This window comes from Ylistrum balloti, unplaced genomic scaffold (assembly GCF_031769215.1).
Source record: "Ylistrum balloti isolate Yb309-2 unplaced genomic scaffold, AGI_CSIRO_Ybal_v1 Utg369668, whole genome shotgun sequence".
In the NCBI taxonomy this organism is placed as follows: domain Eukaryota; kingdom Metazoa; phylum Mollusca; class Bivalvia; order Pectinida; family Pectinidae; genus Ylistrum; species Ylistrum balloti.
Genome location: NW_026781915.1, coordinates 2,942,557 through 2,967,818, shown reverse-complemented (window position 1 = coordinate 2,967,818; position 25,262 = coordinate 2,942,557). Strand labels below are relative to the sequence as shown.

Below are 25,262 nucleotides of genomic sequence, written 5' to 3'. Positions count from 1 at the left end.
ACAGTAATCTCCCTGTCTGATGATACATGGGTATCATAGTTGAACAGTGAGGGTAACAGTAATCTCCCTGTCTGATGATACATGGGTATCATAGTTGAACAGTGAGGGTAACAGTAATCTCCCTGTCTGATGATACACGGGTATTATAGTTGAACAGTGAGGGTAACAGTTTTTCCCTGTCTGATGATACACAGGTATTATAGTTGAACAGTGAGGGTAACAGTTATCTCCCTGTCTGATGATACATGGGTATTATAGTTGAACAGTGAGGGTAACAGTAACCTCCCTGTCTGATGATACATGGGTATTATAGTTGAACAGTGAGGGTAACAGTTATCTCCCTGTCTGATGATACATGGGTATCATAGTTGAACAGTGAGGGTAACAGTAATCTCCCTGTCTGATGACACATGGGTATTATAGTTGACCAGTGAGGGTAACAGTTATCTCCCTGTCTGATGATACACGGGTATTATAGTTGAACAGTGAGGGCAACAGTAATCTCCCTGTCTGATGATACACAGGTATTATAGTTGAACAGTGAGGGTAACAGTAACCTCCCTGTCTGATATACACGGGTATCATAGTTGAACAGTGAGGGTAACAGTAACCTCCCTGTCTGATGATACATGGGTATCATAGTTGACCAGTGAGGGTAACAGTTATCTCCCTGTCTGATGATACATGGGTATCATAGTTGAACAGTGAGGGTAACAGTAACCTCCCTGTCTGATGATACATGGGTATTATAGTTGAACAGTGAGGGTAACAGTAACCTCCCTGTCTGATGATACATGGGTTTTATAGTTGAACAGTGAGGGTAACAGTTATCTCCCTGTCTGATGATACACAGGTATTATAGTTGACCAGTGAGGGTAACAGTAATCTCCCTGTCTGATGATACATGTGTATTATAGAGGAGTAAGGTATGGATGAATTTGAGGGAAAGTACAGAGCCATTAGAGTCATTAGGAGATTTCCTTTTTTCCTGTTGTATATGGATAGACATAATCCATTGCGGTGGTGTTGACCAGTGTTTATCTATAATCCCTAGATGTGGGTTTGTCTATTACTTATGTTCAGGGAAACTATTGCTCTCTCTTTCATCTGATATTTGCATGTACCCTGTTTGTAGCTGTTGTGCAAATAGACCCAACACTCTTTGTACAAAGTCACAACAAGTATGGTGTTAGTCCCAACAAACATTTCATTTGATCACCAAGGCCCTCTTTGCTCACTGTAAATATGAACACCATTAGTTCCTAAATGATTTGATAACGACCTGACTTTTTACATCAACAAAAGGATATAGTTTTTTATAGTAGCTGATACCATGTAGTTTTGAAAAAGATGTTATAGTTAATTCTATCATTTGTCCACATTTCCATGTCTTATTGTCAGTAATTGATTCATATTTTCATACAAACTGATAATTAAGGGGTTGACATAGATTATATATTTATACTTCAAACACCCAAGTTTGAATTTTTATTATTAATGTGAGACTTACTTTGACTGCATATGACATTCAGTTGTAACCATTCCGTTTGGTTGTCTTTTGAACATCCTTGAAGCCCTCACCCACTAACACACTTAGTTTTTATCCTTTTCTTTACCTCACCAACTACTAAGGAAGATATATCACAGTAAATAACCCCTTCCATCATGCTTCTGTACATAACAAAGTGTAATTATCAACAGTGGTGGAGCTTTGAACCCCATCAGATGAAAAAGAATGTTTAGAAATTATGCAATTGGCTTAATAACCATGTAAATATTGTACTGTTAAGTCTTTTAATAATCCAGAGTTATCTGCTCTTGTGAGCAGGTATTGATTGTTACATCATCTGCTTGTGAGAGTAACATCATGAGAGAATGACACAACTTCCTTATGCAAACTTACATTACGGTGAATAATTGCTCACAAGAGCAGACAACTCAGCATTATGTAGACAGACTCAGTGAAGTAATGATCTATACATAACTTGATTTCTTAAAGGTCAGCGTTTTTTAATATGGTGTACCCTGCCAACAGGCTAAATGACCCTCCAGTTTATTGAAACCTTTATTCTCTACTTCTACACTTGTATCAGATGTAAGCAATAAAAAGACAGAAATCATAACAATAATGTAACTAATGATCACAATGTGACTTGATTATATATTAGTGCTTTAAAATTAGTGTAACAAATTTAGAGGTGTTGGATTATTTCAATGCCTCCATCAAGACTTACACCTGGTACCCATGACTTACTAGTCCAGCATTCAGTTGATCAAACTAAAGAGAAGCTGTCTCTGGCAAGCAGTATATATTACAATTAGTATTTACCACAGTTACATACTCCCAATCTGGGAAGGAACTTTTCCTCAAGTTTCCCAGGGTTACAGTGATGTTTATGGGGCATGGTTAACTATTATCCCCAAGTCCCTACATGGAACGTAATGAATCCTTAGCAAAGCAACCAGATTTTTCAAGGTGTTCACTGAAAGACCAAAAGGCCATAATAGTGGACCTGTTAAATAAATAAATAAATAAATAAATAGATTTCTCAAGTAGTGTTCAAAAGCAGAAATGAATTACCATGCTTTTGCTTGTTTTTTTATAGAAGGGTTATTTCTGGACCTGAACCTTTGTGTTATTCCTGTCATGTATTTATAATGTTTTTCTTTATAGCAACTGGTGTGATTCTTTCCTTTAAGATTTGATATTCAATAAAAATGTTAAAATATGAATTGTGTGGTTTCCTTTTTCTATTTTCTTTTTCAAATCTGGAAAAGGATTTGTGATAAGATCAGAAAATTATGTTTTTGAAAATTCCACTTTATTTTTGTATATTTTGAACCATTTCACCTAGAGAATTTTCCCTATTGAAATGACACTTGTGATCCGCATATTTGAAATTAGACATTTTACTAGATAAGGCCCAATTACAGGTAATTTAACAAGTTGTTGTATGTTTTTACAGGTGAGAGAGCCCGTGACCTCTTCCTCCACTCTCGGCTCCCATTGATGACACTCAGCAGGATTTGGTAAGTCACCATGACAACTGAAATTTATTTAATAGTGATCATCCATGTAAGGTCTATCTTAATTGGATGTCCTTATCGCCCTCTAGTCATTGTGGAAGGTCTTTGCAGTTTAACTCACAAACAGCAGTGATAAACGCTACTTTCTTCACAGCATCATGTTTTTGCTTTTTAGAAAATTAGTAAAGTCTTGACAATACAATTGATTTTGATGACTGGCTATTACTTTTCAAGAAAGTTAGAAAAAATTGTTAAGAAAGTAGTATATTAGTCATAATAGTCATTAAATTATTGATGGCCTAGTTGCTACTTTATGTGGTCATGTTCTTAATCTTCATGAAAGGATCAGTTCTAGCCACAAGGCTTAAACGCTAAAGGTGGCTTCAACCTATTGGACATAATGTGTACTGGGTAACACTTACACTAAAGAAGTCACACCAGTTGTGACCTGCAGGATTATAATGGCAGTTCTTACAGGGATTATATGGATCAGTCTTATGCCTATGGCATATTATTTCATGAAAAAAAGTTTCAATGTTATTGATTGAGTGGGTGGAAAAGTTTTGATAGGGAAGAAAATATAATAGTTTCATGGTTATAAAGAAGGATTGCCAATTATAAACTTAGAAAGCAGCGTATAGCACCTTAATATAATTATGTCTATTGTGATAGATGTGCTTAAAAGTCTACTGTGTCAGTGTTTTCTTCACCAAAACACTTGTTGAAAATACTGGAAAAGAATTCTTTTAACAGTGAATATACTTTGTAGTTCCTAAGTTCTTAAAAAACTTATGGCAACGTTGAACAGGTAGTCACAGTATTTTTATTTGAATAAATGAAAATTTGTTTAAGACCCAATCATGTAAATAGTGATTGTACAGCCTAGCATCAGATGACTGTTTACTGAAACATTAAATCTTCTTATCAAAAGAACTAGGACTCTTGCTTCAAAACTGTGTTGTCTCAAAATGTGATATTTTGAGATTTTTCTTGTGAGTACACGTAAAATATCCATCAATCTTAGAACACACAAAACATGCCATTATCTCGTTTTTAATCATTCCAATGTTTAATGTCGTTCATGCACACAGGAGTGTGCCATTCTATTTAAAATATTCAAGACCATGGAAATGAAACTATTGAGTGAACAGATAACATTTTTAAGTGTAAACTCACATTCCTTAAATATACACTATTAAATACCACTGGTATACTCAGAAAGCTGTATTAACTTACACCTATTCAGAATCCTACATTTCCCTCAAATGAGGGTACAAAACCCCCCAAATTGATGAAATTCAAGACTTGTACACCCAGTTTTCAAGCACTCTTCTTTATAAATACATTGTAAGGGGTACACTTTACCCCCAAAAGGAAGGGGAACACTGCATTTTGTAGCTATGTTGGATATTTCAAGTGAAAAATTTATACGAGAACAGCAATATTTAAATCCAGGATATCCTTCATTTTGATTGGCCGTTGGGCGATGCAGTCAACCAAGTGCATATTATGTTTGATAATATATATAATATTTCAGATAACTTAATTCAGACGTGTTAGTGAGTGATATTTTAATGAGATGTTTTGAATAATAACATTATTCCATAATTAAGATATACAACCTTTCTAAGGAATGAACATTGGTAACATATACATGTATACATCAGGTTAGTCACTCACCAAACACAAGAATGACAAAAAATGGACAATATGTTCCATTTTAGTCCATTTGAAGACACATGATACACACATGCACGATATAACCTCATCCCAGAGTTTAAAACTATGTAATTTCAGAATCCAGTAGTGTTAGAAATGCCTTTTTATACTGATTTTCAGAGAAATCTGTAATCAATAGCCCATTAATTTTCTCTTGAAATATGAATTTCATAATTGTCTGTTTTGTTAAGAAACCATCTCATGACAGGTTGTAAGACAGAGAGAAACTTCAGTGTCAAAATGTCTTTATATTCAGACAAATATAGGGTGTCATTAAACAATTATACCGTAGAATTGCTTTGTACAAGGTCGTTTTTATTTTGATTTAATGTTTTATATGGTCGTAAACATTGGATATTGCTACTTGACTTAGGGAGATATATTGGTTGTTGAAAGAAGACTTAGCAACAATCTTGTACAGATGAATTTTCAGGAGAGACTATAAGGGATGATTTCATGAAAAGTTATATGGATTATTTGAAACTAGTTATTTCCTTCTCAGTCTTCATTAGATCTTTAATACAATACAGCAATAGTCTTTTTTCCTTATACGTATTTTGCTCTTTGTTTTTTCATTCTTTTTTCATGTCTATTTACTTCTAATGTTGTTAGGAACATTTGGATCTTTCCTGAATACTATTAATTTTTGCTTTTAACACTATGGATTTTTCATTAATCTTGGCAAGTTTATTAACTGTAGCAGAATCTTTTCAACCAAAAGTAAAGGGAGATTACTTTGGTAAATCTTTTGAAACATTTTACATATTCTGAAACACCTGTGAAGATAATTTGTTCTAATTAACTTGTAAAGATTGCCCTTAGATAAGGGCTATTGAACCAATCAACATGCAGACATGATGCACCATTCGAGCTCTTGAGGAGTAATTTTCAACTGGAAAAGTAAAATGACTAATTGAGGTCTTGGTAGCCATTGACAGTACAACTGCACTAAAGACTTGGTCACATGTTCCTGATGCTAATAATAGTAAGAGCTGAAGAAAACAAAAACCATGGCCAATTAGGATTTGGACTCCTGTACTCACGTTACTGTAAAATGAATGATTTAGGTCATTCCAGTAAAATATGTAGGACTTCCATTTTCAATGAAATTTTATATATAGATATTCCTCTCATTTGTCTTTGAGAAATTTTTTTTCTAGGAATCTTTACACAGGTAAATAATTTACCTATGGATTGTTGCGTTGCAATGCATTTAAGATCTGTCAGGTACAGTATCTCTCGTTCTCTGACACAGATTTATAATAAATAATACAGGACAAAATCACTTGCATGTTTAAAGATGGGTCGGTTCAATATTGATTTTCTCTTCATTACTTGTGTGCATGGGTACAAATGTATGTGGGTTATCATTTAGTGTTATCAAATATTTAAGTGTCAGTGTACCTTGTGCACATGACGTAGCATATTCATTTACTCGAAGCAAGGTTGCAAGGTTAGAAATCTCCATTGTGGCTTGATAAATTTGAAGATTTTACTAAAATTCTATAGTAATTATCACTTTCATGACACTAAAAGAACATATTGATCATTTTTTTTGTATGCTGACTTGACTTACTGTTTGCAAGGCACATTAATTTGTACTGTGTAACCCAATGATTGACCTATATCTCGGTTTAGTTTTATCCCTCCAGCTGCATCATTTTTTTTCATGGATTTTGATGAAATTGTAACGAGAGAAATAGTGTGACATTTTACTGCAGAAAGATTCACCTTATTACCAGGATACCTGGTCATGTGACTAGGTTTTAAATGACTTACAGAACTAAGTCAATGATTACCTTTATCAAGTAGCACTACTGTAGCAAGACAGAGCCAAATGAAATTGAACAAGTCAGCAGGATTCAAACCCAGAACCTTGAAACTCGATCTGGAACACGCTCTCCACAATGGAGCTTTGTGGTCAACCCGAATAATTACTTTGTCCAGTCTTATTATCAGCTGTAAGGTCTATCAGAGAAAGTCTACTGTGAATTTCGTATTTGAACACTTATACAGTTGTGTTCAAGATTGCTTTCAATTGCTATTCATCGAAAACCCTCAGCCATTGTCTTCATTTCTTGATAAATTCCCATCAACTTGATTCAGATTAAAAGATCTTCAGTGAATGAATAATGGAGACTGCCTTTGTTTTTCGTGAAGTTAGCTAGAGTTTGAATTTAGTTCAATGACTTGCCTGGAATGATGAGAAAATTGTAATCACCTACACCTGACTGAATGGTTTTTCTTTTATTTTTTTTCTGTCTAGATTTTGCGTATTTGCACCTGGACTCAAAAGAGTGATAAATGTATATGACTCCATATACAAAAGAACTTGTTTCTCATTATTCTTTTAAAATAAGGTTAAATTTTTTAAGAGCTATAAAAATTCTAGGTGAGTAACTACATATTATATAAACAGGTAAAGCAGATAATTTTGTGATCTGATTCAGGTAACACTTTTACTAGAGACTGTTCCTTCCACTTGAGTGTATGTAAATGAGGTTGGGCTGAGTTTACTTTTCACTAGTTTCAACAGAATGTGTTTGTAGATGTCTTGTAGGTAATATTCTACTGTTGATGAAGTAATAACTTGTCTGAGCTATGAAACTTATGTACAGTTGTACCATGGACATCTTAAATTTTTGTCAATAAAAGTTTCTGTCCATGAAGAAATGAAAATAAAAATGAAATCAAGTTTAATGTTTGACATTAAATTGGACAACTCTTAACTTGAATCATACTGTTAATCCTAAAAATTCTGTCTTACAAAAATGAGGAAGCTTTAGTTTAATTACGGTGTTAGAAATATTTAAGTTTGAAGCTAACACACCTTTTTGTCTCTGTACAATACCTGTCCAAGGTGTGCCCTATGTGTGTATACACTTTACACAGAAAGATATAGAAGCATTTCATTCACTAAACTTGTTTAAATATAATAAAGGGCCATTGTTATTCATGAGGAAAGTTGAAGATCAGCTGGCCTCTGGGAATTTACTTGCCACCTGTTTGAGGTCAACATCAAGCAGTAGTTGGTATCTATATGAAAATACTACTCCTAAAGCAAGATATGGTATACCCTTGTTCCCTGGTATCCATTACTTAAAATTATCTTCACCTGATATTCCTCTGATAAATTGCCTTCACTGGTAAGAAGGACTTTTTGAAATGAAAAATGTTTTAGTAACATTTGAATAGATATCTTTCATCAAATCAAATAAATGTACATATTGTACTGAAATCAGTTTCCCAGTAGCTTTATTTATGATAATGATTCTAATTCAGAAGAGTGAATTTGATCACTGTGTATTTTAAACAGTAAAGTAGAAAAAATTCTTTATTAGATATTTTCTGTAGGTATAAAGTTAGACCTTTCCAAGGCTAGTTATTTTTGGATACTGAAATCCTTGGAGAGTAAAATACGTACCGATCAAGGTCAATGCCTTATTTTGTTTGGACAGTGAATTTATAGGAAAGTAAAATGAAAACATAAAAGTGAATGTCTTCTTCTGTTTAAAACATAATTTTATGGTACTTAAGCTTCCATGTACTTACAAGATGACCTTTTCACCTTACCATAAAACCTTACTGGGCTATATACATCAAGTGACCTGTATATTTCATGCTTAATGGAATAGCTAAAGATGAATTCATGTAAAGTCTTCTGTATCCCAGTTAAAAGGAATTTCTCATCATGTCTTTAAGCTCTTTTGATTATTTATTTTAGATTATGTAGGAAGCACTCTTAAGCGATCATTATTGATCAGTTCACAACAGAATATTTAGGACTTCAGCTTTTATATAAGAATTGGTGCAATTTTTTTTCTTAATTTGGATTTTTTTTTAGTTGTTATGAAAATTGCAGGAACTTAATTGTTATCTCTACAAACAACTGGAACACAACCTAGACCACTATGATTTGTTCTGATATTCTGTTGCTAGGCAACATGATGGATATAGGGTTCAGTCCTGATGAGTATCAAGGTAATTGATTATATAGACCATGAATACTGTTGATAACACTTAATACCCAGACAGCTTGTTTGTATATGATTGAGTGTCCTTTATGTTTAGGTCATGTTAAGACTTCTCCCTTGAGATGTCTGAAATTTACTGTGAAATTTTCATATCATTCATTACCTGACTGATATTAGCTGATGGCTTTCAGTGTTATGAAGAAATCAATGGAGATAATGTTTTTTTTATATGCTAAAAAATAATTTGAAGCACCTGTAGTTCATATGTATAGGTGATAATCATTGCCAACATGGACACAGGTTAAGTTTTATGGATGTTGGGCTGAGTTGTATTACGGTGTTGTCCATTCGATGTTATCACCAGGCAGCAAAGGCCTGTTTCTTGTTGTACATGATATGTACATACCGTTGTTCATATATAAAAATTTAAGAATTACTTTAGGTATATGGCTTTCAAAAGCATTTAATTTAGCCATAAATTAAGTGGTATATTAATGATATGATTGTACTATGTGGCACTTTATAGTAAAATACCCATACTATCATTCAGGGTATTACTCATTGTGATTTAATTATCATTCATTGTAGTAAATTCATTAATTAAGGACGCTCGTTAATGACAGATATATTGCAATTAGCAGTCAAATACAAAAGTTCCGTAGGCCGACGAAATAATCAACGAACCATACGTCTGATACACACGGGGGGTAGATATTATCCCAGCAAAGATCTGACAGACATTGTTAAAGGTTGTATTGTTGAAAGATCTGATTGTCTCTTAAGTGGCTAATATGTATATAATCATAGGGTTAGTTGGTTGGATTGGGGTGGGAGGGAGTATAGGGGTAGAGAGGGGGTGTCACACATGACCACGGAACCAGAGGTGTTGACTCAACAAGTGTAAAGATAATTCCATAAATGTACATGATAACAGAATTTAAATATTTTCTATCAAAGTCAAAACTCAACACATGTTCCCAAGGTCTATAATAGTCATTGTTAAAAGGCAAGCTATTCTTACTAGGTAGTTAATTGATTATTTTGGAGAGAGGAAGGGATGGGGTGACTTGAAAACATTCAAGGGATGCAGATAATAGACAAGGGTTGATTGTGGAAACAAAGGACAAATATAGATAAAGATCAGGTAACCAACATTTTTAAATACAGCAAGCAGAATCTATCATGCATTCACTTATAATTACAATCAACTGAAAACAATTTAGATTTTTCTGATATAGACCATGATATTCTAATATGTATTGTTTACATGCTGAGTGAATTAAATAAGGATTGAATTATTTAAATTTGATTGATGTGTAAGTAGTTTGAAGTTGAAATTTTGATCAATAAAACTGTTCTATGATAATGAAGCTTCCTCGATGAGCTTGATAGTTTGAATTCATTTTTAACATTATTTTACTTAAAGATTGTATATCATACTGAAGTTATATAATATTATAATGTAATTCATATAATCTTTCATCTTATACAGTAAATCTACACCTGATTGTCATGGTACTTTATTGGTTTAATTCATATTTTGAAAGAATTATTACTTTTATATTCATGCAAACTGTGACAGATGATGATTTTTCTGCTGTATGTGGTGTCATATTGTGACCTTTAACCTTTGTATGTAACAGCTTTCTATTAATCTCTGCAGCAACAGGATCCTCCCAAACATGACATCAGCTAAGCTTGAAATGAAATATGTCGTTTATAATTTCTCCCAAAATAAATCATATAATGTGAGAGTTGCTCCTATCTGTTGTTTTGTCCGAGTAGTGTGTCTTATAAAATTTTACTATTTGGTAAAGAAAAATTTTTTTAAAGTGTTATTAAAATCACAAAATTAAACTGATATTAGATTTTCTTAAGTTGCATGAACTTATCTCTTGTCAAAGTCATACGTACATACCAGTCTTGGAAGTCACGGATAATATAGATTCAGATGGCAGGAAATTACTCCTGATAAACTTAGAATTTATTTAATCTTGTAGATAAACATTTACTACACTACAGACATTTCAATTTACATTAAGTATTTAATGTCAGACCTGGACACTTTTACGATATTTTGTCTCGATTCACTCTCAATTACTTCTGGTAGACATCATGTCTGTTTGTGAGATAACACAAGTTATGTTAAGATAGTAGCTAATCATATCTTGAACACATATTTTTGAAGCTATGATATCTGTATATCATTCTAACGGCTGATGAATTGTCTCTTACACTGCTTCCTACTTAGGAAAAAAGAATCCTGATGTGTTGATTTTTTAGCTCACTTAACCCTTAGAATTAGAAGCTACATGGAAGAGAAGATTATGTTGCATGTAAAATTTAGGGAAGTAAACCTTGAACTGATTTGAACTCTTGGTCAGTCATAAAACTAGCTAAGAAAGCAATATGGCAAGTCTATAGTTATAATTGGTCTTGAACCTAACAGGGTCATTTATCAATGGGTCAGAGGAATGAATCAACTTTAGAAGACAAGGAACCTATAGAATGAACTCATAGACTTATGGTTCATAAAACCAGTCCAGGTACATCACATTATATGTATTTACAAAGATATAAATGGGATATACCAAAACTTTGTCCTGTTGGGATGGCCCACGTGCCTGTTGGCAGGCTACCCTAAATCTTTTTATCATATTGACACAAACCCAATTCATGCTGTACTTCCTTTATCTCTAGAAGCTTGTCATAAATTGTCAGGTTCAGATAAGGAATCTTCCCAGTTGACATCCATTAACAAAACACATCACAATTGACAATCATGTTACTATACAATTTGGTAAAGAATATTTCGATGCACTTTAAAACGAAATTGAGATCGTTATTTTAGAGATTTCTATCTCTTTTGCTGAGAAGAGAAAAAGGGTTTACAGTTATTTAAGCTAAGATCAAATTTTAGATATTGGATGTTGAATTTATTATGAATATGTAGTGAAGAAAAAGAAAAACTTGTGCTAGGCATATCTATGTACCTTTGTAGTGTGATAAATTGAAACCTGGAAGTATGTGTATAAAGAGTTCAGATGTAACTCTGTAGGAAGTATTGACATCTTCAAGTGTTATGTTTCTCAACTGACACAAGCACACAACATTTAAGAGATAAATTTGATGGTTGTTACAGCCGGTTGTTACAGTAGAGTATGTAATTATAGGTGGCTCAGATTAGCGTGTATTCTCAGATTATTGCGTGATGGATGTCAACATTTATACACAAACCATTGACACACATTCTGCATCACCAAACATGAGTTCAGCTTGCTCTTCATCGTGAATGATTTGTCTCGCAGTATGAGACAGAATCAGTCTAAGCAATGACACAAGGTCATAGGATCTAAGCAGCTGAGGCAACTTTTAGTGTACTCTCAAAGTTATCTGCCCTTTACTCATCAGTTATTAACTCTTTGAAACATCAGTTGCCAATGCAAATAATATCTGATTTATTCATGTTTTTGATGATGATTTATAAACTCTTAAGAAATAATTCCAGTGAGATGTTTTCCCTTTAAGTAAAAGTAACATTTCTCTATTATTTATACAGAAAGTGACTGAGTTATCTCACCCTGATATCACTTTTAAAAAAATTCATTGATTTTGAAGCTGTTGTTTACCAATAGGATGTGAAGGCAGTTTCTGATAAAACTCAAGTAGAATTTATCTTGTTTATAATTCACTACTGTTGATATGACTTATCGTTTGGGTTGTTTAGACTGTAATCACCCAATAGTCACAAACATTGCCAAAATGTTATGAATGCATATCATATTTCCAGGTACAAACAGCTACAGGAAGAAGTCAAGAGGTTGTTTTCCTGTTTTTAGTCAAATGGAACTTATTGATTTCATACAAACACTTGTAGTTCCTGCTGTATACAATGACTTGTTGGACAGTTTATGACTCAGGCTGAGCCACATGCATATTGATTAGAAATTATCGGTATACAGTTATCAGAAATTATTGGTAGAACTTCTGCTAGGATAAGTAATATGTCAACTGGTTATTGCTGGTACTTTGGCTAGCTGTGATATATGGCATGTTGCAGGCATTGTTTTGTTGGCAGAGTATAGGAATAATAGATTTGTTACCATAGTCCTGCTTGTAACCCTGGATTTACATGAAATGTGTTATTCTGATTAAAGGCAGACTTATGTGTTAATAGACCGATGTTCTGGTTCATATTTACCCTTATAGTATCAGAACATCCCGTGCTTCTCCTGATCAAATTCAGGTTTGTAACGGGGTAGATACATTCATGTCTTATAGAAATTTTCTGGTTTGTTTCATATCTGTTGCTTTGTGGGGATTGGTTCCTATTGTGTTTACATGTTAGGTTAACAATTGATCAGCATTTCATAACTTTATCTCATCTAAACGACCCAGATTTCTGTACAACATGACATCCAGAAGAACTTGCTGTTCATCATTAGGAATTGTAGATAAACATTTATTTTGTTGAATTACTGACATAACTTTAAAATGCCTTTGAACCTTAATTGAATATTAATGAACATCTATTGGTAACTACTGTGTTAATTGGAACATTTAATTTTCCTTCTATCATTGGATATGAAATATTGATATGCCGTGCATGAGATTCAGGAAATCAGGAATGTTAAGACAACAAAAATTGATTGTAAAGTAATATAGAACTAATCAATCATATTGATTAGAATGAGCTATTGATTATTGTTGAGAAGGTTGAAATTACCCCTGTTATTTAGATCAAAGGTGTTCAAGAAAATTTATTGGAGATGACATAAAATTCATCAGAACAACCAAGCATGGTATTGATAATGCATAGATGTAAAGTGAATTGACAAAATTCTAATGTATAATGCTTAAAATTGGTACCATAATAGTAGTGGGGTTGTTATAACTAAATGACAGCGTTTACCTGATTTTGTTATTTCATCCTATTTTTTTTGATCTATTGTAAAAAATTGATTAACTGCCTGGTCAGGTACTAGAATACCTAGCTATGTTAGTATCTGGGCACCATGCTAGCAAAGGTGGAATGTTTAACACGAGTTATCTGCCCTTTTGTGTCATGATAGATGATACAGTTATGAAATTGTAAAGTTTAACTTATATTTTCATTTGTTTTGCTAAAGAAAAATTTTCATTTTGAATTATCTTTTATCTGAATTAAGTTCTGTGTTTAAAAATGTGATCCTACAAGTTTCAAATAAATTCTTAACTAAAGGCCACTGTTTACTGCTTTTCCTAGCTTAATTATTAGATAATGTGTTTCTGTTGTTTATCTCAGGAATACTTCACAAAAATTAAAATACAATGTATAAGCAAGTTTTCATTATATTCCCTTGTGTGTTTTTTTTCAAAGTACTAGACAAGAAAGGTCCAACCTTATCCGTCCCTTTGTGGCTTTTGTTAGATTGTTCTTACCTGTTTAAGTGTGGAGTTGTGGAAGCATTGCTTTAACACTCTGTATCATTTTATCTACTGGTTTTCTAAAGACACACAGGAAGTGAATAATATTCCAGACTTGGCTACCCACTGACATTCTATTGATAGACGTCATCTTTATTTGTGTTTATAAAATAACTTCATAAGTTTAAACTTTCCAGTTCACAGATATTGTAAGATTTCAACTTTTTATGACCAGACCTTTTCATATAATTTCCGGATCAATGATTTTATGCATATACGATGGTTCATTCCATGTCCTAATCTTTTGAAGTCATTAAGAGGTTTAGTGTACTCTGAATCTCAAATACATTTTATAAAGCAACATATTTTCCCACGCATTACGAGAAGAATTTTTGCCAAGATTTTATTTCATTTATCAATGCGTAACAAACCGCAAGAAAAATATGAATTGTTGACAAGTTTATGTTTGATTCACCATAATTCTACAACTAATAATCAATGTTTTTGTGATGTATCATTTAACGAATGTGTACAACCAAACAATGAACAAATATGTTTTTACCTGTATAATATTCAAATAATCATTTTCAAGGGACATATTACCTTCTCGTCTCATAAATAATATAGATAGGAATTTTTCATGCTTCAGAGGTTTCCCATAGAAACTGTATCTAATCAGTTCGGGCACATAGCAGACCTCTGATTTCATCACTGTATTTCTTCTCTTCGAAACGTTGTAGGAGTCATGACATCATTAACATGTTTCTGTCTCTCGTTCCTTTATTCAGACAATCATTTATTTTGCTGTTTTCTGTCTATCCATTGCTGTTTTCTGCCCTGAATGCCTGGATGATCATTATAATGAAAGGTAAAAATAAACATTTCAGCCATTGTCCTCATGTAGATTTTGTTGTACAATTAGGATTTCATTTTCCTTAAGGTTTTGTTGCTCATCAGTGCAGAGGAATTCCCATTTGTTATTTTTGGTTGGCCTAATAGAGATAAATTATGGCAACATAATACAAAAATCTGTTATGGACTTCCTTGTTTCATTTCCCTTCAAATGTTTCAGTGGACGGTGCCCAACCATTTGTTTCAAGCATTGTGTGAACTAGTAAAGAGATAGCTTAGGAGGTACCTTAATATATTATTGTCTTTGATGATGAAGTCTTAGATAAAGGAGATTGGAGTGTAGTGAGACTGGGCGAGGTGACTTCTGGTTAATCCAGGTTAGAATTTGGACAACATGTGTTTTAATACCAGTCTTGTCTTCAACGTTATTTTTGGACAGCATGTAATGTTTGAAATTGTATAATAAATCAGAATTATACGTACAGTATAATTTTTGTATAAGCCAATCACCTGGCATAATGTTATGTATACAACCTCTGAGGCAGACTGCCGTATTTCTGTCCTGTCAAGCATTTTACTGCTTCACTAGAACACAATACCTGGGAATCTGTACACATAATTATAGTAAAGACCAAGCTGTGACATATTGTTAGAATATGTTGTGTTTTACCTGCAGGATAGGCCTTTATAATCCCAGTGTACTTAACATGCAAATCCTGTAATAGATACGATGGAATTAAACAGTACCTGGTACTTCTGTGTGGTGTCACAAGAAGGAATTCATATGTGACATGGAGTGAAATGTTGTGGTTACTTAATTTGTGAATTTTAGTGAAATTCTTGTCCAATATGTCCTTTTAATCAGGGAAAGATTTATGTGAAATAATGCTTACTTAGGTTTCATGTTCAAGATATGAGGTGATGGATTTTACATTTGATATTTTCCATGGTTCATCACATGTGCAATGAAGTTGAAAAAAGAGATAGACAAATTGACTTTAGTTGGTTTCCACCTGTTCATTTATAATTTCAATTCATTTTGGAAAGGCCTACAGTGTAACTTCAGTGTGGTCTGCAGTGACTTTGTAGGTCTGTTGTATATAGATCGTAGTATTTACCTGGAGGGGAATTTACCACTTCACTGGTGATTGTTTATCTTTTGGGTTGTATCATCAATTACTCTTACAAACTACATTTCTTCAGTTGTGATGTTAGATTTAGAATTGTCAAATGTAATGTCAGATTTACATCATCAGATGTGACATCAGATTTAGCATCATTAGATGTATGTCAGCTTTGCATCATCAGATGTGACATCAGATTAAGCGTCATTATATGTAATGTCAGCTTTGCATCATCAGATGTGATATCAGATTAAGCATCATTAGATGTATGTCAGCTTTGCATCATCAGATGTGACATCAGATTAAGCGTCATTAGATGTATGTCAGCTTTGCATCATCAGATGTGATATCAGATTAAGCATCATTAGATGTAATGTCAGCTTTGCATCATCAGGTATCATAATGACCTTAGCTGTTTCAAGGATGTTAAACTTCATAAAACTTCATTTGAAAATTAAAGGCATTTCTTTGTAAAGCTTTAAAGATTACATGATCAATTCAGAGGGTATTATTTCATCAGTAGAATTTGATTAGAGATGGTATCTAAGATATTTTGTCTTGATGTCAAATAAAAAACAAGGGTGTATGAAGGAATACTTGTTCCCTGTATGATCATGGGCAATGCTAAAGTATGAAGTTCACATTACAGTATTTTATGTGTATACTCTTTGTACATTTCAGATAAAAAAAAAAAAAGAAAAAATAGCAGAAATCTTTGCAGTTTGCTAAATTCATGACGCACACCTGCTCACAAACTCTTAAATAGTAGTAGTTTGACATTATTACATGTAAGGGGACCAGCCATTGTGCATACCTTTCAAACATTTTAGATTTTATAATTCTATTTTTTCACCTTCAGAAAGGGATCTCAATTAAAGCTTGATCTCACATAGATAAGTATTAAACCAATATTTCTTGTTCCGGATTAACCGTTCAAAGTTTTATGCAAAATCAATAGCCTAGTAGTCGTATGTCAAATTACTTGGGAATGACCATTAAGATGTTTTATTGAAATTTGCCTGGTCGCTTGACCGGCTTGTTAGTCATGGTTGTATGCCCTGATCTGGTCAATAGGAACATTATCACAGTCGTACGACGTAAATTGCGAAGCTTCGAAGCTTCGTTATCAGGATCGTTGATTACATTCTTCTCCATTTGTGAACAAAGTCAATGGCATTTTAAATTTGTATTATTGTTAGTAATTATGTGTTGAAACGTCTGATACATCATCGGCTATATTTGTTTACGACCCAGGTCACTGTAGACTGAGATTTTCGTCCCTGTGGGCAGGTGAAAAATACATCTCTTGTACCTTTAAATTGTATGTGATAGTACTACTACAGGTAACCTTTTCAACAGGTAGAATGCTTGGCTTAACAATATGGAAAGGGGCCATCTCAAAAGGTGTTTATTGGAGAGGTCTGCATACAGCATGTATCAAATTCAAAACAGCAGATTATCCTGAGGGCTAATTTAAATGGCTATAGATATTTTGGTGTCATAATTCAAAAGTATTTCAACACAGGGTGTTTCCAGAATTGTGTATTATTTAAATGCTTTCAACATTGGCAGATATCTCTGAAGTAAGATGTTATTGACTACAGATTTGTTGATATCACTCGGTTACCAGTAGATTCAATCTGTTTGATATGGTTTTGTGTTACCGTGGCGATGTCTCCATGTTCTATCTCTATAGACTCATATGGAGACAACTATTTGTGAAATCATAAAAACATGTCTTTATTGAAATGCTTCTAAACTTTCATATGATAAATTTTATGGTATAACCACCATATAAAAGTTGAGTATGAAAGTTTTTATATTGGAGCATAAAAACTAATTCTCTAGAACTGTGTACAATTTTACAGTTTTTATCATTAAGATACATGGATATCTCATAGTTGACTCCATTTCCTATGATAGATGAAACTCTCGATATTTCTTTTCCCTGTAGCTATATATTTATTTCGTTAGTTTGATGTATGTGATTGGAGGTAGGAAAGCTGATTGGGTACTTATATATGACTTAAAAATTTCTGTGACCGATAGGCATAAAGAGTGTAAGAATTTGATGTATGAGGTACAGTAAGAAAGGTATGTTAGGTACAAATTTTCTTATTACTTGGTACACACTGAATACTTGGGTGAAATTTTGTGGGGTGTTTGTCACACATCTACAGAGTCATGTAAAGGGTGTAGCCATCTATATTCATTACTATATCTGCCCACTCCTTGTGGATGTTTTATATTTTTCCCTATATATACTCTTTAAGATTGTGTTGTCATCAAGTTGTATAGTTAACAGTGAGCCTGTGTATACAGGTCACCACAAACACTCTCCTGTAACTGTTTATGACTGTAAGTCCCTTATAGACATAACAGTATAATACTTCTCAATAAAGATTATAAAAGACATAGCTCTTTAGGAAATAACCTTTATAAAAAAGTCAAACTTATAAGAGACAACCTTCGGAAAGTGTATATATGTTTGCAGTAATCAACAACTTGTCTTTGTGAGGTATTTTGTCAGTTCCACATATTGATGATCCATTGTTATTGCTTGTAAATATCTATACTTAATTCTTTTGTAACCTGTTCGGTGTAATTTTTAATATCCGGGATTTGTGGTGGATTAAATCTTTAAGATGTCTTTTAGCTGTGTATACTTCCCCCCTCCCCACCACACACACGCTTGTCTTTGTTTCCATCCAAACACAAAACACAGTGATTGTGACCAACTACAACCCTACCCAATCATCTCCCAATTCATTCCTTCTGTCCCCAGTAACTGTTTGATTGTATATTTATTTCCATCTACCTTAGATGATAAAGATATAATACACAATCTCAATATTATGACAAAGTTTGTAAACTTTGTACCTAGAGTAGGTTCAGCCAGTTAGCTTTGAATAGGTTCAGTCAGTTTGTATGGAATGTAGTGCGAAATTTAACTCTTATGTTCTATGGTGGATAAAAGTGTTCTAGTTATTTTTTGTTATTGAAGAAACTTGATAGCAATTCAGATGGAAAACCGGTTTTAGATAGATATTTGAAGATAAAATGGGTTCTGAATGTGTTTAAATGTTCTACACTGATTCCTGTCGTAATATATGTTTCACAGCGATCTGAAAATATTACTTCCGCAAAGGTTTTATTAAAGGACTAGATCTTTGGAGAATCGCTGCTATTGAAATATTTTACCTCCAGTTTGTGGCTTTCTTTAACAATCTTATGCTGGATACAAAAATAAAAACAAGCTATTTTATCCCCTTAGTTAAATGCATGTTTTTGGTGATGTTAGTCATATGTTGTCTCTCTAATGTTGACAGAAACATTGTTTCATAGAGTATGAATTCTGATTGTGGAATCTAAGTAGTGTGACATTTGGTTTTCATTTCCTTTCATTTGACCTGTCTGTTTATAAATCTGTGTTACGACTGCTATATATATATGTCATGTTGCTCCTTAACTGTGTGTTATAAACTTTCGGGCCAGTGTTGTTAATACTGTTGGAGATATTCACATATCTAGTATTGCAGTTTGATTTCTTATCTCTAGAAAAATATGTAAGTGTGTATAATAAATCTGCCGTGACATTCCATTTTGTGTTGTAGTCAAGTTACAAAATGACTCACAATGTTGTCAATCTGTACTCAAACCTGCCTGAAGACAGAGGTTGTGTTACAATCTCTTTTTACATGTTTGTGAGTCAGAACATGCTATTATAAACTGCAGAAGATACCTAGGTGACAGCTATAGAATCATATTGTTTTATAACCTGCATTCAAAGGTCGTTACCATAAGTTGAAATCAAAGGTCATGTACTTCAATTTTTGTAGATCTCAAGACTTTAATTCTGCTTAAAACTAAAGTAATATATAAAGGGTGCAAAACTGTTGAGGACATTCTGAAATTGATGAAATCAGGTGAAGATCTGAGGTGTGTAGTTTGATCCTTACACAAGGTTTTCAGTGTTCTCAGGTGAAGATCTGAGGTGTGTTATTTGATCCTTACACAAGGTTTTCAGCATTTCTAAGGTGAAGGTTGTTAGTGTTCATCTTGATTGCACCTTGCAACATGCTTCTCCTATGTTGTTCGGTTAGATATTCACCTGGGCTACTACATTGAGATCCAGCCTCAATATGACCCAGACTGTTCATTTGACAATAAACCCCGCAAATAAATGTACATATTTCCTATTGGAGAAAATTGAAGCATCTAAAAATTCATTTGCAGAAAGTTATGAACAACACTACTTTGAGATTCATTAATGTTCATAGGGTCCAAAGGATCAGTTATCGGAGAAAGAAGGGATTTTTGAAGAAATCACTTTTAATGTGGTTCTAATAGGCAATTTAAAGTCAGAAAGGAACAAGCTATATACCACTTTAATTACTGCCAAATTAGAGAAACAGAGTTTACCTTAACATATCCATAAACAAGAAATCTGGGTCAATCTGTATCACACTTTAAGTAGCCAAAGAATCTGAATCTGCTCTGTTACCTGAATTTATGTTGTAATAACTAGATATATAGTTATATACCTATTAAGTATGTTAGATGATGTTAATTATTTACGCCTTTTGGCATTTATTTCCTGTAGTTTCCAGAGTAAATCTTAGATAAAGATCAATTTTATTTGAGATTTTTTAGTTGCACGAAACTGCTGACCTGTTCTCATTTTTTCTGTCAGTTAAATCTTTCTGATGCATTTGAAGCGTCAAATTTAAGCTGCCTCCTTCTATTTCTGATATTGATACCTATTTAAACAGTGTAAATATCACCTTTAGTTTGCTATAGAAATGCTGAAGGGATCAATGGCCCTATTTAAGCTGAAACTTCCTATTCCACTGTAAACATTTATCCACCCATTGACCAGCACACTGGGTGCTTGACCGCAACCAAGGTATTTGTTTAGAAAGTGTCTTGCAATAGCTACCAAAGGCCCCTATACAGGTATTTGGTTGAAGTGTTTTTTTCAAAACATTAACTTTCCTACCAACAAACTTAAAGCTTCTGTGAATTTGGGATTAAAAATTTTAATGGACTTTGTTTTACCATTACACATCAAAATTTTTTAACACAAAATTAATTTGCTTCAAGTTCAGGTGTCAATGAAGTAAGAAAATAATAGTTATGTATTAAAACTATACATAAAATAGGTTCTGATGAATTGTTGACTGTGTATTAAATTACTTGTGTTGCATGTATATCATACAGTTTAAACTACTGTGATATCCTAAATCTCTTATGTATTTCTAACTACTAGACAGAGCAGACTGCTGTCTGTGTGGATCCTTACTAACAGATCTCCAATGTATCCAAAACACATAACCATGTATATCTATTACAAGGAAAGTACATTATCGGCTTTCATCTAATCCCATAGCTTTTGTTGTTACGGGGGATGTTTTTTTGGGTCCAAATAATTGATTTTCAAACTGTTACCTTAATCCTATGCTGGCACGAAATGGTGGCATACAAAACAACCCTGTATTGTTGGGAATAATCTTACCAGGTTTAACAGGAGGACATTTTTGTCATGAGTTGATAAAGAGGTAGTTAAGGAGAAAATGTATTGTGTGCAACATTGTAGATTTGGGATACTTCACAGTAAAGTTGCAAAGTATCAAAAGTTATACTTCATATGTTGTGTATAGAAAACTTATTGATAATAAAGATATACCTGTGGGTTCCACACAGCTAGTTTTTATATATGGATTTCATATAAAACTTATAGTACATGTTTGTCATGGGCAAGTGATAATGTTGCTTTGGCATATCATAGGAATTATATACACCAACAAAATTTTGTCATGCAAACTTGTTTGCATTCTGGTCTTTTATCATTGATATAAAGATTGTGAATCCTGACGCTAGCTTCTTAAATTTCCCTATTTCCCGAAAAGATATAGATAGTTACCCAAGGGAGATAACTAGAAAGAGAGACTATTCAACATGGTGTACATTCTAAGGGAGATAATTCAAACAAAATGATTTACAACCCAAAGGAGCCCATTTTTTATCAGTTCACTAATTAGCATCAGTGATAATAAGAGCAGGCCATTTGGAATAATGTCTTACAATCCATTGAAGATGTTTAACAAGGGAGATAACTGACCAAGATGTCAAAATTGAAAATAGGTCAAAATACCAATGAATGAGAATGTGCCTTACAAGGGAGATAACTTGTACAGTGGAACTTCTCCAAACCAACCATGCATTGGACATAAAAAGTTTTATAAGCTAAAACTTTCTCTGTAAAGTGAGAAAACAGTGATACTTATATTCTATTTCTGGCTTTAGTCTAAAAGAAATCTAGAAATCAATATGAGTCTGAAAGTGTTACCGACCGATATATTTGATGAATGTGTTTTCTTGTAGACCAGTATAAAACTGAAACAGTTTTCAATTAATATTTCCATTCTGTATGTGTTAAAATCTAACAATTTACAAGCGAAATAGTGGCTTTCAATCCTGCATCAGTACTTACTTTCACTAAATCAGTAGCCATTTCTCGTTTTGATGAAACAATGGACTCGTTTCATACAACTTCAATTTGTCAATGAAGATAACTATACATTGTGTTTATTATAATCCTCCTGATCAGGGTAGGTATAGTATACATATTAGCCTACCCCTGACAGCTGTGTGCACCAGGGCTCAAAGCTTACAACTGTTACCACAGGTGTTGATTTCATGGTGCACTGGTCTGATAACTCCTGTCTTGATTGATCACATAATGCCGGTTTTCAGATGTGATTTTCAGTATAATTCAAACATGTTGGATACAAAACAGTGTGGTATTTGGAATGGAAAAGAATCAGTCTTTTTTCTTACTATAATAAAGAGGACGTCATTCCATACATTGCCATTTTGTTCGGTTTCAAGAGGTGATTGGTTTGGGAAAGTTGCACATCACATGTTTTTAGTTGTGTCAACCTAGCTAGGTGTAGATACAGGTAATCATATACAAATATGCAAGGTAATTTGCATAGTTTAGGTCAGCTGTGGACAAATTTGCTCTTTAATTAGGTCTGTGGGTTATGAAGTATTAAAATGCCATGTCTGGTATGTTGATGGTGTCATAATCATTCACTTACAAATATCTAAATATAATATAATGCTCCAGTAAGTAACCTACACTTTGTTTGAATTAACATTAAAATGCATGAAAACGCGGATTAAAAACAGCAACAAAACTATAATTTTTACTTAATGGCAAAGTTTATTTAGAGGAATAATGTGAAGTTAAGCTAGTCCAAAGAATTATTAGGTTAAGATTACTATCAAACTTGCATGATTTAATTTTAATGTATAAAAGATATGATTTTCCAAGTGATATGTTTTACTGTGTTGTGATATTGATGATATGTGAATGTACCTAAGTAAACCTAATACAGGTGTATGTCAGGTGTAACATCTCAGGTAAGTCAATACTTAACGCATCATAAACTGGTTCGGGTTAATTGAAAAATAAATGTGACATTTGTCCATAAAAAATTAAGTGCTGGGTAATAGAATTTCAGCCAGATTTGTAGCAAAATAGAAATCATATTTGCCTGGTGCACTCTGGTAAAGAAAATATTCTCTTCTACCAGGATTTCTTTATTTCGGCTGTGTTGAGGCGTGGGACAGAGTAGTGTTTCTACCCATTTGATTTAATGATCAAATTCGATACTACACTTTCTCTCATATGATTTGACAAGGGTTTTATTGTTATATTTCTCGAGACCTGCAAGGTACAGATTAGAAATGATCCTATGATATACTTTGATTTATATTTACACTCAATACAGAATGATAGATGATATAACATAGATTTTATATACACATGCATTGTGTATTGTTTAGTCACACTACAAAACGTGTGAAATGATTTTTTGCTTATATGACATAAATAACAGGTGAGCTGCATCAATGTTTCAACTTTTTACTTTGGCACCCAGATCCTGATATTAAGAGGGCTATAATGTTTCTTCATAGCAATGACCTTGACTTACTTTTAAGCTCACAGGGGTCAAATAAACTTTGAGACCCAGAAGGTGTAGTGAAAGTGTTTTATTGTATTTAAGCCAAAAGTCAGTTTTGAATACTGGATGGATTCAAGGGTAAACTCACCAGACTACCATTAACGGTAAAATTCTTTGTAAATCTTCTAATGCACCATGTACAAGATTCCGGAAGAGATACTCATATTTAGTCATTTTTGCTTCTATCCACTCAAGCGATATTTTTGAAAATCAAGGTAGTGAGATTTAACATAAGGTTTTTACCTGGTATGTTAAATAATCATTCAGTTTCATCCATTTCTACATGACTGATGCAGTAATATTACCTGATACATTACATGGGTCAAGAAAGAAGGGAAATATGCAGCCTCTGTGTGATATACCATCCTCGCACCTGCGTCTTAGTAATGTATGGTACATTAATGTAACTGTTGCATAGAAGTGATAGCTAGGTTTGTTAGCTTAAGGAACATTTCTGTGTGAAATTGTCATTTATTTGTAACATGTCTTTTAGATTTACATTTTGAGGTTCAAAATTACTCAGACCTGTTTATATAGGAATGAAAAATAAATTTTTATTTACAAACTGATGTGAGATAAAGAAAAATGTTGATATAAATATATGATGAAGTCTTGTTGGTTCAGTCAGGTTACAGTGGAATGTATTCTACAAAACTTTACGTAACTTGAGATTATTTTTAACATACAATTAATTCATCCAAGATAACCTTGCTCTGTGATGTACAATTCCCTTACTCTCCAAGACATTCAGTGTTCATTCAGTTTAATATATTTTTAAACTTTTCTGTATTTGGTATTCATTTTTTTTGTACTACCACTTAAGTGTACTGGTGGGACATATCCAAGTATTATTCATGTCTGTTTCTATGCAGTATCATTGCAAAAGGGGCCCAAGTTATGATTATTATAGAAAAATTACATCAAAGGTTAAAAATCATTACTTCCAGGCATTGGTATTACATATTTTATGTTTTTGCATGGGTGAAATTTGATTTAAAACACATTTAAACATTCATGGATTTCTCTCAAGAAAACACACTGAAAATTCCACAATATGCAGAAGTTAGATATCTTGAACGTTATAACAGAATGTCCCAGTAGCACCAATTGAATTTAAAAATGAATTG

The 25,262-nt window shown here is 33.1% G+C and overlaps 1 protein-coding gene across 1 annotated transcript in view; it reads left to right on the top strand.

Moving 5' to 3' along the window:
* LOC132561569 (titin-like) overlaps window positions 1-25,262 on the top strand; it is a 130,975-nt gene that overhangs the window by 19,286 nt on the left and 86,427 nt on the right. The window contains exon 3 of the mRNA XM_060226259.1: window positions 2,967-3,030. Within this exon, the coding sequence (XP_060082242.1) occupies window positions 2,967-3,030 (64 nt within the window). The remainder of the gene's footprint in view (window positions 1-2,966; window positions 3,031-25,262) is intronic.